General features: G+C 47.1%; 1 protein-coding gene across 30 annotated transcripts in view; it reads right to left on the bottom strand.

Annotated features, from left to right (window-relative positions):
- Positions 1-16,625, bottom strand: part of LOC132834995 (sorbin and SH3 domain-containing protein 1) — a 434,648-nt gene that overhangs the window by 105,807 nt on the left and 312,216 nt on the right. For 20 of the 30 annotated variants that reach the window (XM_060854191.1, XM_060854189.1, XM_060854190.1 and 17 more), the window contains 10 exons: positions 16,280-16,306; positions 16,053-16,180; positions 14,381-15,112; positions 12,576-12,911; positions 10,840-10,984; positions 6,041-6,070; positions 3,533-3,693; positions 3,312-3,375; positions 1,841-1,915; positions 244-306 (listed from right to left, as the gene is read on the bottom strand). In XM_060854191.1, the coding sequence (XP_060710174.1) occupies positions 244-306; positions 1,841-1,915; positions 3,312-3,375; positions 3,533-3,693; positions 6,041-6,070; positions 10,840-10,984; positions 12,576-12,911; positions 14,381-15,112; positions 16,053-16,180; positions 16,280-16,306 (1,761 nt within the window). The remainder of the gene's footprint in view (positions 1-243; positions 307-1,840; positions 1,916-3,311; positions 3,376-3,532; positions 3,694-6,040; positions 6,071-10,839; positions 10,985-12,575; positions 12,912-14,380; positions 15,113-16,052; positions 16,181-16,279; positions 16,307-16,625) is intronic. The other 10 variants (XM_060854198.1, XM_060854199.1, XM_060854205.1 and 7 more) reach the window with 5 other exon arrangements.

Raw genomic sequence — 16,625 nt, 5'->3', positions numbered from 1 at the left:
GATGGTTTCCTACTATCTATTTCACCAAAACCCCACAAAATTTTGAATTTCTATTAAATCTCCCTTCAGCCTCCACTACTCTTCAGAAAACGAGCCCCGCACCTTACAATTCTCCACATGTCTCCAAACTTCCCCCAGTCAGGCGGGAATGCCTCAGTACAAGGCAGCAGTCACAAAGTGAAAGGAAACGACAGACCAGAGTCTCTAGTGATACACAAGGCAGCCAAAAAGAGAGAAAGGTACCTTTGAGAAATTCTCTCTGAGCAATCTCGGAGAAGACATAGGTTGGGGTGTAAGTGACTGTTTCTATAAAAGCAATGGAAAGAAATGGAACTGAGACAGGACGATGAGATCATGCAACAGCAAAGTAAAAAGCAGGAATGATCATCAGAGAAAAAGCTGAAGCTAACGGCATTGATGAGATGTGAAAGCTGTTCCAATAATGCGCCTGCAGGCAAACTGTTTTCCCATTGCCCCTCACGTGAAGCCATACATTATTACAGGGTACATTCATGGCCAGCATGGAAGTGACCACAGAGACAACAGGCTATTCACACACATCCCTGGTGTGGTCGGGTTTTGTGAGGATGAATGGGTCAGGTGACAGGAGAGATGCGGGGGGGGTGGCGCAAGGGGAGGAGAGATGCTGGGGGGGGGGCACGAGGGGAGGAGAGATGCGGTGAGGGTGTGCGAGGGGAGGTCAGATGCGGGGGAGGGTGCGAAGGGAGGAGAAATGCGGGGCACGCGAAGGGAGGAGAAATGTGGGGGGGGTGAAGGGAGGAGAGATGTGGGGGGGCACAAACGGAGGAGAGATGCAAGGGAGGCGCAAGGGGAGGAGAGATGCAGGGGGGGCACGAAGGGAGGGGAAGGGACGGAGAGAGGGGGCGGGTGGGGAGGAAGGGGGTGTGCCCATGTGTGCATGAGAGAGCGCGCGAGAGAGAGAGAGAACACAGGAGTGCATGTGTGAGGCAGGGTCAGAAGCAAAAGGCTTCAGCAGCACCCAGGCAGCTACAAGTGGCTCAGCCAATCTCAAGTCACGTAGACAGGGTGCAAGCTGTTTGACTGCAAGAGGCATCACAGCTGGGCCTTGCACCCAAAAGCGATCACCAGTATCTGGAAGGAGCCGGTAACCATGGGATTTTCCTTTCCACAGGGCTGGGTGGAAGAGGAGTTAATATCGAAATAGATACGAAGCTCAGCCCATCAACGCCATGTTTAGCATCCTCCTCACTCGTCATCCTAATCCTATGAATACAGAGTTTGCATATCCTTTTCCAATTATTACAAACCTATTTCTGAATGTTAATGTAGCGTCTGCCTCAACATAGCGAGAAAGTGCTTTACACAACAAATGACACCATGACAGAAATGCTCAATTTACGTTCTTCCATTTCACTGGAGAGTTAAAGATTAAAATGCATAATCTGTTGGGGAATTACAGAAAACATGGCTCAGGAGCAAAGAGCTGACAACTAGCAATGGATTAAACATGACATTGAGAGACAACTTGGAAAAACTGTGGCATTTGAGAGGGCTTAAACACTTGACAGCATCACACACCCACACCCACACCTGTACTGGTGTACATACTGACACACATGCAGGCAGAGACACAGGCACAGACAGATGGATGTATAGAGAGAGAGACACAGATTGCCCCTGCATCAGTGTGCCAGTGTCTAAGACAGATAGACACAGACAAACTGACAGAAAGAGACACATGCACACACACTGACATATGTACACATATGCAAACATGTGTGCACACTGACAGACACAGGCGCGCACACACATACACTGAGGCACTGATACACACGCACACGCGCACACACACTGATACCTTCTCTTTTCTGCTGGCATTCAGGAAGCTCAGGAAAGCTGTATGTAGGGTGATACGGATTTTCCTCAGGAGTGTCTGAGTGAAGAGGTAAGGAAGCAAGAGACAAAACAAACCATGGGAAAAAAATAGCAAAGATTCAAACGTGAGAAGACAAGCTGCAAGAGAAAGGTCACTCAGAAAGCAGAGAATTAAAACATTCTGAAAAAGAGAAGGAAAATGTGGGCAGTGTATTACCAAACAAGTAAAACAATTAATTATTCAACAACAGGCTTCCAGAGTAGCCTACACCAACTATAACACTTCGCAACATTTGGTGTGGAGGTGAGGGCCTGATTCCCATGTGTGCACGTGTAAACGGCTGGGAGTGTGAATGTAAGAGCGATCAAATGTGAACGCGCAAACGTATGCGCAACAGGTTCAAGTCCACCCTCGAACAGCCGGCTGTGTGGAGTTTGCACATACCCCCAGTGTCTGTGTGGGTTTCCCTCCAGATGTTCCAGTTTCCCCCAAAGTCCAAAGATGTGCAGGTTTGAGGTGGATTGGCTGTGCTAAATTGTCCATAGGGTCCAGGGATGTGTAGGTTAGGTGGGCTAGCCATTGGAAATGCAGAGTTCCAGGGCTGGAGGAGGGGTTTGGTGGGACGTTCTGTAGAGAGTTGCCGTGAACTCGATTGGCTGAATGACCCACTTCCAGACTGTAGGGATTCAGTGTGCGTCGAGAGTGTGGCGCTGGAAAAGCACAGCAGGTCAGGCATCATCCAAGGAGTGCAAGATTGGGTGAATACGTCTGTGCATACACATGCCCGCGTGTATATGTTTGTTAGTGAGTGAACATGGATGTGGGTGTCTCTGGCAATGTCATTGTGGGGGTGGGGGAAGAGAGAAAGTCTTTCATTTTCCTTTCAGTTACTTTCCCCTTGTTTATTTACTTAACATTTCCCCTTGAGACTATCTATCTATCTCACTAAGCGTTACATTCTATTTATCCTCTGGCTGAAGATGTTCTTCCCAAATTCCTCACTACATTTGTTACTGACCACCTTCTAATTTTCAAACGCCAAGTTCTGGATTACCCTCCAGAGGGAGAAACATCTGCTCCCAGTTGACCCTATCAAATTATCTCTTCTGCCTCATCTTTCCTTGTGGACTAGACCTGGCGCAAAGGAGGGTGAAGACACAGAGTTACAACTCCCCTTGGAGTAACGGTACTGAGGAAGTAGAAAAACCAGTAAAGCAGCTGTAATACTAGGTAGTGAATGCACTGGTCATTACTGTTCTGCTCATTACCGTCAGCGGTGTTCTGAGGTATTTGAAACAAGTTGGACTCGTATGCGTCATTCACAAGTTTTGCTTTCTGGTATTTACTGCATGAACTTATGAATGGGTAAACTGTAAGGAGACACACGGCCTGTGATTCTGAGGCACAGGAAACTTGGCAATGGCACATTCACCTGCCCCCAGGACCATGTTACCTTTGCTGACTTTGTGAATCTGCTTGAACATGGTCTTGTACCAATCTTTGGGCCTCTCGACATTCTGCAAAGACATAATAAATTGGTGGAATGAGGGATAGTAAAAGAAACAGCACCGACAACATGCCCCATTCAGTCAGTGATCGCGAGAAACTGTAGCCCAGTCTCTCACTACACACTACAGCAGGCAACATCAAACAAACAGTCTGCTCCTCTCTCACCTTGATACCCAGGTCTTCAGGCGCTATGAAGGAGGATTGAGGCACCTGGGTGACTTTCTGCCATTTATTATCCATCGCTGCTGCTGTGTGCACAGGAGGAACACTTCCGACTGAAGCTGCAACTTGCGTTTTATGATCAGTTACTGTTTCTGGCACAGAATCTACGAAGAAAGTAAACAGCACAAGTATGTGCAGTGACAGAAATACACCAAGTTCGGAGCGATGGTAAAGCCATTCCGGCCACACAATTCCTATTAAGGAAGCAACTGGAATCTTAATGTAACCTCTGGGGTTAACCGCAGTTTGGTTGGGGGCGGTGGTGGCCTGAGTTTGCTGTTTGCCTGCATGCCTAATGAGGAGGATAAGTCAGCAACAAGTGACAAACAACAGAGCTCCTTTCTTCCCCCACCAAAAGGGACTAAACTCTGGGTTATTGTCGAACACCCATTAAAACACACCCGCGTGGCCTGCTGGCCCCATTTCCACTAATACTGTACAATCTGTAACCTCTTGCTGTCTTCCTGCCCCCTCCAGCCCGTCACTCGACGGACCCCCCTCCCCAGTCACTCGCTCGTCTCCACCCCCACCCTGGCACTCACACAACCCTCCCCCCCCCCCCCCCCCCCCCCCTGCTGAAGGTGGGCATGCCACATGCCTTGGTCACCTGTGCTTCCACTTTTAGGGAACTGTAAACCTGCATGCCCAGATCCATTTCTATGTTAATGTTCCTAAGGGTTCTGCCATTTATAGTATAATTCAAACCTAATTTGATCCTCCAAAATGCATCATCTTGTATTTGTCTGGATTAAACGCCATCTGCCAAATCTGTGTCCAAGTCACTAACCTATACTTTCACAATCGTTGGCACGATCAGCAACTTCACCAACTTTCGTGTCATCTGCAAACTTACTAATCAAACTGCCTACATTTTCCTCCAGATTACTTATATATACTACAAATAAACAGAGGACCTAAGATTGATCCCTGTGGAACACCACTAGATACCAAATTCCATTCTGAAAAACACCCTTTTACTGCTACCCTCTGTCTTCTGTGACCAAGCCAATTTTGTATCTATCTAGCCAGCGCATCCTGAATCCCATGTGATTTTAGCTTTTGAACCAATCAGCCATGCGAGACCTTATTAAATACCTTACCAAAGTCCAGATAAACTACATCTACAGCCCTTCCCTCATCCATAACTTTTGTCACCTCTTCAAAAAATTCATTCACGTTGGTGGGACATGACTTTCCCCGTACATAATCATGCTGCCAGTCCCTAACTAGTCAATTTTCTTCCAAATGTGCATTTATCTTGTCCCTCAATAATCTTGTCTAAGAGCTTCCCCACCACAGATCAGGCTCACCAGCCTGTAATTTCCTGGATTATACCTGCTCTCCTTTCTTAAACAAGGGAAGGGCATTGGCTTCTCCAGTCCTCTGGAACCGCACCTATGGTCAAATAGTCTGTGAAAGTATCTGCTAATGCTCCAGCTATTTCTTTCCTTACCTCTCACAATAACCTGGGGTGGAGCCCACCTGGCCCTGCAGACTGGTCTACTTCCAGAAAGGTCGAATCATAGAATCCCCAAAGTGTGGAAACAGGCCATTTGCCCAAGTCCACGCCAACCCTCCAAAGAGTAACCCGACCAGATCCATTCCCCTACTCTATTGCTCTTCATTCATCCCTTACTAACATACCTAAACCCATACATCCTTGAACACTATGGGCAATTTAACATGGCTAATTCAACTAACCTGCACATCTTTGATTTGTGGGAGGAAATTCACACAGACCCAAGGGAAATGTGCAAACTCCACACAGCCAGTCACCAGAGGCTGGATTTGAACCTGGGTCCCTGGTGCTGTGAGGCAGCAGTGCTAACCACTGAGCTACTGTGCAACCTATGCTACTGAGCCACAAATCAAACAGCAAAATGTGGCACTAGTTTTTTTTTTAAAATCCATTTATGGGATTTGAATGTCACTGGCTAGACCAGTATTTATTGCTCAGAGGGCAGTTAATAGTCAGTCAACCACATCACCATTAGTCTGAAGTCACTTGTAAGCCAGACCAGGTTAATGGTGACAGATTTCCTTCTCTCAGGGACATTAGTGAAATGGATGGGATTTTACAACAATACTTGGTAGTCATTACTCCAGAATTCTTTATTGAGTTCAATTTTATCTGTCACTGTGTGATTTGAATCCATTGCCCTCAAAACAGCTGTCCGAGGTTCTGGATTACTGGTCTCATGACATTAGCAATATATCACTGTCTCCCAGGTTCCATTAACTGAGTTATTTCAGAGCTACCAAGCAGGTCCTCACCTAATGGCATATGCGACCCAATCCCTGGTGAGGTGTTACGCCAAATACTTGACCCGATGCTGCTGTTACATTTTACGGTTTATTATTTCAGCACCCAGCCAGATCACATACCGAACGGTGGCAGAATTTAACATTTCACTGAAGAAAACGTGATATTCACTGAGCACCTTCTCTTACCTGACAAGCTGTTCAAACGTTTCTGCTGTTCTGGAGAAAGACAAAAAAAAACGAAACTTAGTCAAACATACAGACTCAGCAAGGGCACTGTGCTTAAATCACATGTATCTCCCCCACGGGGATGGGGATACAGGTGGCTACACACACCCATTAAAGGCAGATCAAGTGCTTCACCCCAATACAATCTTCAGAATCATTAGCACATGCCATCAGGCTATTCCCCAGTAGAAACATCACCCCACATCCCCATATTATCATGTTTTAATGGTTTTTTTCACCAAGAGGGAGTCAAAGTCAACCTGTCCCTCAACAGAAGCCAAATATTGCATCTTCAGGCCAGGTCCAAGGACTGGTGAATATGCTACACAGCCCAGGGAGATCTTCGATTCAGTTACAAAGCAAGGTGGCTCAGTGGTTAGCACTGCTGCCTCACAGCGCCAGAGACCCAGGCTCAATTCTCACCTCAGGCAACTGTCTGTGTGGAGTTTGCACATTCTCCCCGTGTCTGCGTGGGTTTCCTCCGGGTGCTCCGGTTTCCTCCCACAGTCCAAAAAATGTGCGGGTTAGATGAATTGGCTATACTCAATTACCCATAGGGTTAGGTGTATTAGTCAGAGGGAAATGAGTCTAGATGGATTGCTCTTTGGAGGGTCAGTGTGGACTTGCTGGGCCGAAGGGCCTGTTTCCACACTAAGTAATCTAATCTAATCTAAGTGCTGAATTGACCAAGCTCAGGCTGTATGTCATTGCAGCGCACTAATCTACCATACCAGTAGGAGGAGCTCTGTGTCCACGTTTGACAGACACACTCGCAGGTCTGGTGTCCAAGACTCAATGAAACTTACAGGATTTGCTCAGTGTCCAAACCGCTTTTTAAAAATCAAATGCTACTGCAACCATACAAGGTGGTACAGTGCAAAAGGTTTTGTTACCTAACTGAAGGAGGGATACAGTTGCATTGCAGGCAGTTCAGAAGAGGCTCATTAATTCAATTCCCACTTGAAGGAGTTATGATTAGATTAGATTAGATTCCCTACAGTGTGGAAACAGGCCCTTCGACCCAACCAGTCCACACCGACCCTCCGAAGAGTAACCCACCCAGACTCATTTCCCTCTGACTAATGCACCAAGCACTATGGGTAATTTAGCATGGTCAATTCACCTGACCTGCACATCTTTGTAACTGTGGGAGGAAACCGGAGCACACGGAGGAAACCCACGCAGATATTGGGAAAATGTGCAAACTCCACACAGAGATTCGCCTGAGGCTGGAATCGAACCTGGGACGCTGGTGCTGTGAGGCAGCAGTGCTAACCACTGAGTCACCGTGCGGCCCATAAAGCAACAATTTGACAGATCCGTTTTACCACAAGATGAAATATTCATATTTTTGTTTTACCAGGGAGGCTTTCCTTAAAAAGTCAGTTTAGAAACCACATCACTGCGATAGCTAGGAATCGAACCCGGGTCAACTGCTTGGAAGGCAGCTATGCTCACCACTATACTATCATCGTCTTTATCTCACACCAAATGGTTAGGCCCAAGTTTTGAGAATGAAAGGTGATCAAAAATCAGAGGGAAATGACGTTTGGCTGGGTGGAATATTTGGGGGAATATAGAACTAAGCATCGTTGTTTCAAAACAGGGGTCTCCAATTGAAGATTGAAATGAATAAGAAATTCATCTCTCAGAAGCTTTGAGAATTCTTGATCATAGAGAACAGCAGAGGCTGGGTCACTGAATATATTAAGGTTTGACGGTCAAAGGTTTGAAGGATTACACGGACAGACAGGAAAGTGGAGTTTAGGCCACAATCAAATCAGCCACAATTTGATGGAATGGCAGAAGAAGCCAAATGGCCTACTCAGCTGACTCTAGGTCATTGTGTAGGGAACGCAGAAAGAGGGGGAGCAGTGTCCGTCTGAACTAAAAGGTAGTGGGTGCAAGTCCAACTCCCAACACATGAGCATGTAATTTAGCTGGGCAATCCAAAGTAGTACTGAGGGGGTGCTGCACTGCCATGGCTGATGTCTTTCAGACTAGGTTTCAAACCAAATCTGGTCTGCCCTCCAACATGTTCTGTAAAAAAAAACACCCTGTGCCAATACTGATTCTCCACTGACATCAATAGATGACCAGAAGTCATCTAGACAGTATTTTCTGTGTGTGACCTTGCTGGCTATCATTGCCAAATTTGCAATACTTGACAAATCCTTCACTGGCTGTCAATATAGTTAAGGTATTAGATAAATGCAAGCAGCAAGAAACAAGAAACAGAAATTTCTCAGGAGAGAAATCAGAGTTATGTTTCTGAGACTGAACCTGAGACTGTGGATTTCTCTCCATGGGTGCTACCATACCTGCTGAGTCTTCCCAGCAATTTTGGTTTTTGTTTCCAATTTCCAGCATTCACAGTTCTTTCAGTTTTTATATAAATGCAAGACTTTGTTTGTGGGAATCAAAGCCCTTTTAAACAGACACTCATCTTCACGATGGGAACTCCACTGGGGGATACCATTATGTCATATGAGCCAGTAGCCTCCAACAATGTGGTGTTCAAACTAACCAGGAGCAGTGGGCAAGCTCCTGCCTTAGCACTGCTGCGTGAACATAGCAAAAAACCACCTCACCCCATGCCAGATACACAGGATTTCCCTGCTCAATGCTGAACATCCAACTGTTCCAAAAAGGGGCTGCTCAGACAGGAGGGAGAGGAATGAAGAAGTGACAAGCAATGTTCAAAGGGCAAGTCAGGATTAACCATTTCCTCAGGGATCTCCCTCCCATTCCTCTTCCACAGTCATCCACTGCTAGTGGCTTAAACCCCCAATGACAACAACCCCATTTTCTGAATCTCATGGACAGACACCCCATTGCTGCAGAGGTGACCCTGGGAGGTGCAGGTAGTCAATCACAGAACGATCTCCAAACAGAACCTCTTCATTTGAAATCCAAACAACAAGGCCTGGGACTCAGCCCTCCTGCTTCACTCCCTTCACTCTGACCTAGGGATGGCTGGAACGGACAGTGACAATGGAAACCCTTGGTTATTCCCTTGTACTGCCAGAGATGACTGGAGCATGTACGTCCCATTCGATTAATTTACATTACTTCGCTCTGCCAACATTATAATCCATTGCTATAACCAACCCCAGGAAAAGCCTGCACCATCTGTGCGGAGGCCTTCGCTCTGAAATTCCCTCACTAAAACTCTGTGCCTCTCAATTTCCTTTTCTGCAAAACAGTCCTAAAAATGACCCCTTTAAAAAGATGTTGGTCGTCTGTCCAAACACCCTTCACTAGGCTTTTTGGTGTCAAATCCATTCTGAAGGAGGGTCACTGGGCCCAAAACTTTTACTCTTCACAAATGTTGCCAGAACCACTGAGTTTATATTTACGATTTCCAGCATCTGCAGTTTCTTTTCTTGTTTAAATTTGATGTTAAATCTTATTTTCTGACACTCCTGCAACTGCTTTGGGCTGGCTTGCTATGCAAAAGGTACTATATCAATGAAGGTGGTCGCTTTTGTTGACTGCTGTCCAGTGTTACAATGAGAAGGGGAGGCTTGCGAATTCTTAAAAGCACAGGAACCTTGAGCAGTCAATTCCAGAGTTCTTGATATCATCACCCAAAGAGGAGAAAGTGAGGTCTGCAGATGCTGGAGTATCAGAGCTGAGAATGTGTTGCTGGAAAAGCGCAGCAGGTCAGGCAGCATCCAAGGAACAGGGAATTCGATGTTTCGGGCATAAGCCCTTCATCAGGAATCCTGATGAAGGGCTTATGCCCGAAACGTCGAATTCCCTGTTCCTTGGATGCTGCCTGACCTGCTGCGCTTTTCCAGCAACACATTTTCAGATCATCATCCAAAGCCCCAGATTCAAAGATAGGAGAAGAAATTGTTCCTATTGGTGGAAAGTTTCAAAATCTTGGAAAGGGCCAGGAATTCATCAGAATTATTGGATTGGCCGGAGCTGATCCCACGACAACTCTGATTGGGTACATTCCTGGAGGTTTCATCATGTGACCAGATGCCTCACATCTTTCCCCTTACAATTATTCATTGGCTAATGTTTCCTCAGTATCATACCTGGTTGGCTGAACCAACTGGAAAGCAAAGGATCAACCCAATGAATCTCCTCTGGATGACCTCCATTGCAGTATATCTTTCCTTAGACAAAGTGCCCAAAACTCTTCACTGTTTTCCAGCTGAGGTCTGATTAACACATTGTGTAGTTTTGGAAAGCCATCACTATTATTACACTCCATTCCCTTTGAAATGAAGACCAACATTCCATTTGCCTTCTCAATTACCCATTAAACATAAATTCTAGGTTTTTAAGATTTATGTGCAAGGACTCCCAAAAATCGGTCTGTGCTCCAGCTTTCTCTTTCCATTTCAGGAACATTCAGCTCCTTTATTCTTTCTGCCAAAATTAAAACAAGCCTCACATTTTCCCACATTTGATTCCATCTGCCAACCTTTTGCCCACTCTCATACATCTGTCTATATCCCCCTTCCATAGACTGTCATCCTCACCCCTTGCACTCCCAGCTTTACTTCCAGTGATAGTACATCTCACTTTCCACAACCAAGTCATTTATACATTCTATAAAATGGTAAAAATCCTTCCATTTCTAGCAAACCATGTGTAATTAAAGTGTGAGAGCTGTGTGCTAACAAAGGAATAAAACTATTTATCACAACTGACCGAGAGGGGGCTAAAAAAGGAGAGCTGATTGCCCCCCCCCCACACAACACAATACGATGCAATTCTGTAACACAGTTGGCTGTGCTTACCTCGGTTGTGCTGAAGCAGAACGATAGTAGGATTCACGAAGGTGGTGGATGGGTAGGCCGAAAGCCTGCTAGATGAGGCAAGGCCAGCATGTGACTCCAGACTCGCACAAGGCAACTCTCCTTCACTTACTGTGGACTGCACATCCTTCCAGACAAGAGAACAGTGGCTTATTAATGAGACACTTGCCAGGATCAAACTTACAGATGAATTCAGAGCAACCTATATTCAGCACACTGTGACCACCCACTTCTTTAACCTCCAATCTTTTAACTACAAGAATCTTTGGCCTCTACCCCACCACACCCTGCACCCTGTCTCCTCCCTAACAAGCAAAACTAGACAGGGAACGTCGAGTTTCAATGATTTCTAATTCTAACGTGGCAAAAGAAATCCACTCGTATATCATAAACAAGCACAGGAGGCCATTCAGCCCATGTATCAATATTATTTCTTTGAAAGATCTATCCGATTTAACACTGTCCTTGCTCCATGTCCCTCAAAAGGACCTCTCTGCTAAACTGAGCAGCCAGTCCCCTTTTGGAAATTCCTACTGAATCCGCTTCCCTTCTGACAGCATGTTCCAGATCACAATTCCTCATTTTCCTCAGCTGGCTTCCAATCGTTTTAATCACATCCCATTAATGAATAAGAATAAAAAAAGCAATGCCTCAGGTCCAATGAAGAGGCCACAGAGCAGAAGGAGATCATGGGGCCTACTAATGAAAGGCCCAGTGGGATGTGTTGGGAGATCTCCTCAGTTATACTGTCCTAACCAGTTCATCCTCAACATTCACCGACAGAGCAGAGTCTTGATAAGAGTTTCTCCGTGTCTCTTGCCCCTCCATTTGCTCACAAGGAGATGCTAATGTCGAATACAGCCAATTAGCATAATGTCTCCGTCAGTCTCCTGGTCTCCAGAGAAGAATGCGTCTGCTCACCCACACAGCTCCAACACCACACTGTTTCAATGTGAAACCCATTAAGGATGACATTTTAAAACCAGTGTACACCTCAAATCATTCCATTCCCGTTGACTGGAAGAAAATCAGCTCAGCCATTCGTTACAGGATCTGGCAGCATGTTAAATACTTCTGACTACTTCAGGAGGTTTTGTTAAGCTTTGCCAAGCAGCACATGAATAAAACGTCAGCCAAAACATGCTGGAAATGCTTACAGTCAGAGTCCCAGTATTGGAAACCAGATGTCTTGCATTCCCTATATTACGTTAGGGATGCCCAAGCATGACTCTGGTCTCCAATGGGTTTGTGCACTCACACTCACTCGGAGCAGGTAAACATGCAGTGTCCATGCAAGTCACAACCAACAAGTCTAGCAAAGCTAACGGAGGTATCTCCAGCTACATCAAGTAATGCCCAGCGAGCCAGACAGAATGCTCGAGATGGAAAAGAAGAGACAGAAGCTTTCTTCAGAAGATGATGTTAAAATGAGGTGGGGGGGAGCGGGAATAGGTGAGAACGGCTCACGAACTGCTGGAAGGAGTCCTCTTTCACTTAGCATTGATAGTCTATGGGGCCAATTCTAAGCAAGCAGCACAAAACACTCAGCTACAACACTCATATACAAGCCACACTACATGGAAAGGGAGCAGCACCTGTTAATCAACAGAGACAAGGGGTTGAGGGAGTATTGATGGAGAGGGAGGGAGGAAAGGTCGCAAGGAGGGGGGAGGGAAGGGGTTACTTGCAGAGAGGCATGAGCTAGAGGTGGGCCTTACTGTGCGTGGGGGATGTCCAGTGAGTTGGGAATCCGGGCCACTGTGCAGCTTGGTGGTGGGCGATAGCAGCAATGACGCTGGTGGGTTAATGGGGACGGTGGAAGAGGAGGTACACACAGCATGGGAGACTCCTTTCTGCAGGTGAGGGGGGATGAAGTCGTCGAGTGTTGGCAGGGTCAGAGGTGCAGTGGTAGGATGAGATGGCAGGGATGACGAGGCTGGTTCAGCTGAAACGCAGGCCGTGCACACACTTTCCTCCCTCTCACAAACTGCCTGAGCGGGAAGGCCGCTGGATGAGGCTATCACCTCAGGCTGGGCAATGCCAGCAGACACATCCTGCAGGGAGAGACGTTTCATTACTCAGAGACACCGCCCACCACACCGGCCCACTGGCCATTCACAACAACACTACCATCAGAGAGCAGCAAAGGCAGTGACAAACAGGCAGGCTCTTCATGCAACACTCTCATACAGGACGTTCCAACAGAGTCCCTCTGACCCAGGATACACACACCAAAAACAATGCTGCTCTTTTCTTTAAACCCTCCACATACACACACACGCATCACAGTTAAGTGTAATACAGACTCAAAAGTTAGAAGATTTGTGCAAAACGTGTGTAAACCATGCTAAATCTGAAATAACAGTTGGTGATCACATCCTGCTCCTGTGCAGTGAGCAGGGGGTGGGGGTGGAGGTGTCACACACTGACACTCCCTCGCCCTCGCCCAATGACCGTTCCCCCTCTCAGACAGTGGGTAGGGTGTCACACACTGACCTTTCACCACTCCCACCACCCCCAGAAAGTGGGTGGGGGTCACAAACTGACCTTACCCCCTCTTGGGCAGCTAGGGGTGGGGGGGGAGGTCACAAAGTGGCATATCACCCTCTCGGACAGCTGGGGGTGGAGGGGGCCTTTCCACCTCTGACCTTTCCCACCTCTGTGACAGTAGTCTGGCTGTGTCACACACTGACCTTTGCCCCTCCCGCACAGTGGGCAGTGGGGTGTGTCACACACTGACTTTTGCCCCTCCCAGACAGTGGGCAGAGTGTGTCAAACACTGACCCCTTTCCCTCCATTGGACAGTGGGCAGGAGTCACACACTGACCTTGCCTGCTCTGGGACATGTATGATGGACCGACAGAAAGGCTGTGAGAAATGAGAGTTTTAATTTTATTTTACATTGATCTTTCTGTTCATTTGTCCCCATTGTAAAAGCTATCAAATTATTGCCAGCCAACATCACCATCTCACGGTCAAGTGATGAGAGTCAACGCAATGAGTGTGGGGGAAATGCTAGATGGCTATTCCACTATGGTAGGAAGCACCAGCATCCACACGAAGCAATGCTGAACGTTTTGAGAGAAAGAGCGAGAGTGCACGCGAGAGAGAGAGAGGCGCGCGCTCTCTCTCACGCGCGGAGAGAGAGAGAGAGCAAGCGAGCGAGAGCGTCGGGGGGGGAAAAGAGATATTTTTTCCCTCAATCAAACATTAACAGCAGCTTTCATCTAAAAGACCCTGGGCTGTGATTGCCTGCACTTGCTCTGATACACACACTGTTACAGAAATCACTGACACAAAATCAAATCACAAGAACAAACAAAAAGCAAAAGACATAAAACTGTTTCAAACAAGGTTGACAGGCACCCCACTGGAACAAGCAGAGAAATTGGTGGGGGGAGGGGGGTGGGAAAGGGTAAAGTGTGAATAGTGTTGATTGAGGTGTGGGCAGACAACCAGGAATGCTGTGTGAGAATTGGTGAGGGAATGACAGGGAGAGAGAGAGTGAAAATACAATAGATACCGCACTGGAGATGTCACCCCTTTGAGGGGCAATCTGGTGGGTGATGGGAGCTGCCTGTTTGTTGGGTCTCAGACTGTTCATGCCGGACGCCTGCTCCTGATCCAGCGCTGAGTTCCTGGGCTGCAATCCAGGCTCTGAGAGTGAGTCATTAGTCTGGACACCGTCAATCTCGACCTTAGGCAAGAAAACCTGAAGCGAAGGTTTGTAGGGAACCAATGGGGGAGAACCAGCAGTGGCTGTCATAAGCAGCTGAGCTCCGGTGGCCGGTGCAGAGGGTGTATCTGCTTCCTCAGGTGCATCGTGGGTGGTGTCCCTGGACGAGTGAGAACGTGCGCTTCTGGACAAACAGGGTACGTACAGATTGCTGACCTTTCTCCCCTGGACAGACCCTCTGGCAGCAGGGGCAGGACCCCAACTGGCAGACTGGAGGCTAGCTTCAGATTCTGATACCCAGTCCTGTGGTGACGGATTGCCGTGAGCAACAGTCTGGCCAACATGCAGCGTTACTGTGGCTGAGCAAATGGCTAACTTAGATTTGGCATCAGAGCCTGTGGAAGAGGGATCCCCAATGCAAACGCTAGGCAGTGCTGAACGTTTCAGTGCAGGCGGCTGGTCTGGTCTAATAGGGACATATTCCAGAATAGGTACCGGCGCAAAGTAAGAGGGCTTAACCTTGTTCGGTGGGCGCCATGCAAAGCTCTCTTCCTTAGGGGGTGGGGGGATAGGAGGTGGCTATATGTGTGTTTGTTTTGATCAAATAAAATGGAGCATCAGTGACATAAAACAGAAAAAGAGAAGTTTAAAATAAACACAGAAGTACTGTACCATAGGAAAAATGTTCTTATTTTAACAGTCACTGAATTACAACCTCCCACCACTCCAAACCACTCCCCCAGGACTCTGAATGGGAGTTGTACTTTTAAAAATGTTCTCCCTCATGTTCAGAAAAGACATTGTTGCTATTCCTCCATAATCCCACATGCATCTCTACACTATGACCTTCCAGGTATTTCATAGCTTCCTCTAAGTCCAATCACTTGAACTTCCCTCGAGGTGAGAGCGCCCTCATTGGCAGGTGTGCCTTCAGCTGCCGAGGAACTAAGCTCAGGAACTCCCTCCCTCAACCTCGCCACCTCTTTGCCCTCTCTCACCTTGAAGAAGCCTACCGGCTCATGTTATCTCACCTAAGCTCGCTTCAGGTGGGCTATCAATTTTGGTTCAACCAGTGAAACATTATCATCGAATCACAGAAACCTTTACAGTGTAAAGAGGCCATTTGGCCCATTGAATCCACATCAATCCTCTGAACGGCATTTCAGCCAGACCCATGCCTATCCCCGCCCCGCCAAACCCTATTCCTGTAACCCCACATTTCCCATGGATAATCCACAGAGCCTGCAAATCATTGGACTGTGGGAGGAAACTGGAGCGCCTGGAGGAAGCCCACACAGAGACAGGGAGAATATGCAAATTCCACATAGTTTCCCAAGGCTGGAATAGAACCTGGGTGCCTGGCGCTGTGAGACAGCAGCGCTAACCACTGAGCCACCATGCCACCCAGTCTTACTGTGCTAAATGCCCTGTCCGTTGATTCCTTGCTCCGTCCAAGAACAGCTGCTTAGCAAGTCAATTATCCAAATCAAACTAATCCAAGGAGTAAAATGATCGGTACCTGAAGTTGTGGTTTGTACTCTGTTGGCAGATGTGGGCGCACACTGCGAAATCCTTTAGCTGCCAGCGATGATGAGGTGGCATCTCCATTTGCATCGCCAGCTGAAGGTGGCATCCAACTATCTGCGTCTTTAAAAAAAGGAGTGGGGCAGATACAGAGAATCAGAATCACTAATCACACTCAGTGCAAAGAGGAATCAGAATAAGGAAATCTTTGCTCATTCCTACCTGTCTTTAAACTTGGCAGCTCAGGGCCTGTATTTTTCGTGAAAAGTAATAGCGTGGAAGAGCACACGAGAGAGAGAGAGAGAGAGAGAGAGACAGAGTTACTCTAACAGCGTCCAGCCTCGCGACAGAATCAATCACAACAAGAATCTTCACATTCAAGAGAAAATCTTTCTGTGGGTGCCTGTTCGTACTGGGCTGTTGGTTACCACAGCAACCCATTCTAAACACCATGCCCTTGCAATTTCTAACCCCTGCTCACACAATATAGTATTGATCCTCTGCAATGAAGACAGTCATTGTCCCTCAGCTACATCATTCAGTTGCCGAGACAGAAATAAAAGGGAAA

Source organism: Hemiscyllium ocellatum, chromosome 43, assembly GCF_020745735.1.
Source record: "Hemiscyllium ocellatum isolate sHemOce1 chromosome 43, sHemOce1.pat.X.cur, whole genome shotgun sequence".
NCBI lineage: Eukaryota > Metazoa > Chordata > Chondrichthyes > Orectolobiformes > Hemiscylliidae > Hemiscyllium > Hemiscyllium ocellatum.
This window is presented reverse-complemented; position numbering and strand designations above follow the sequence as displayed.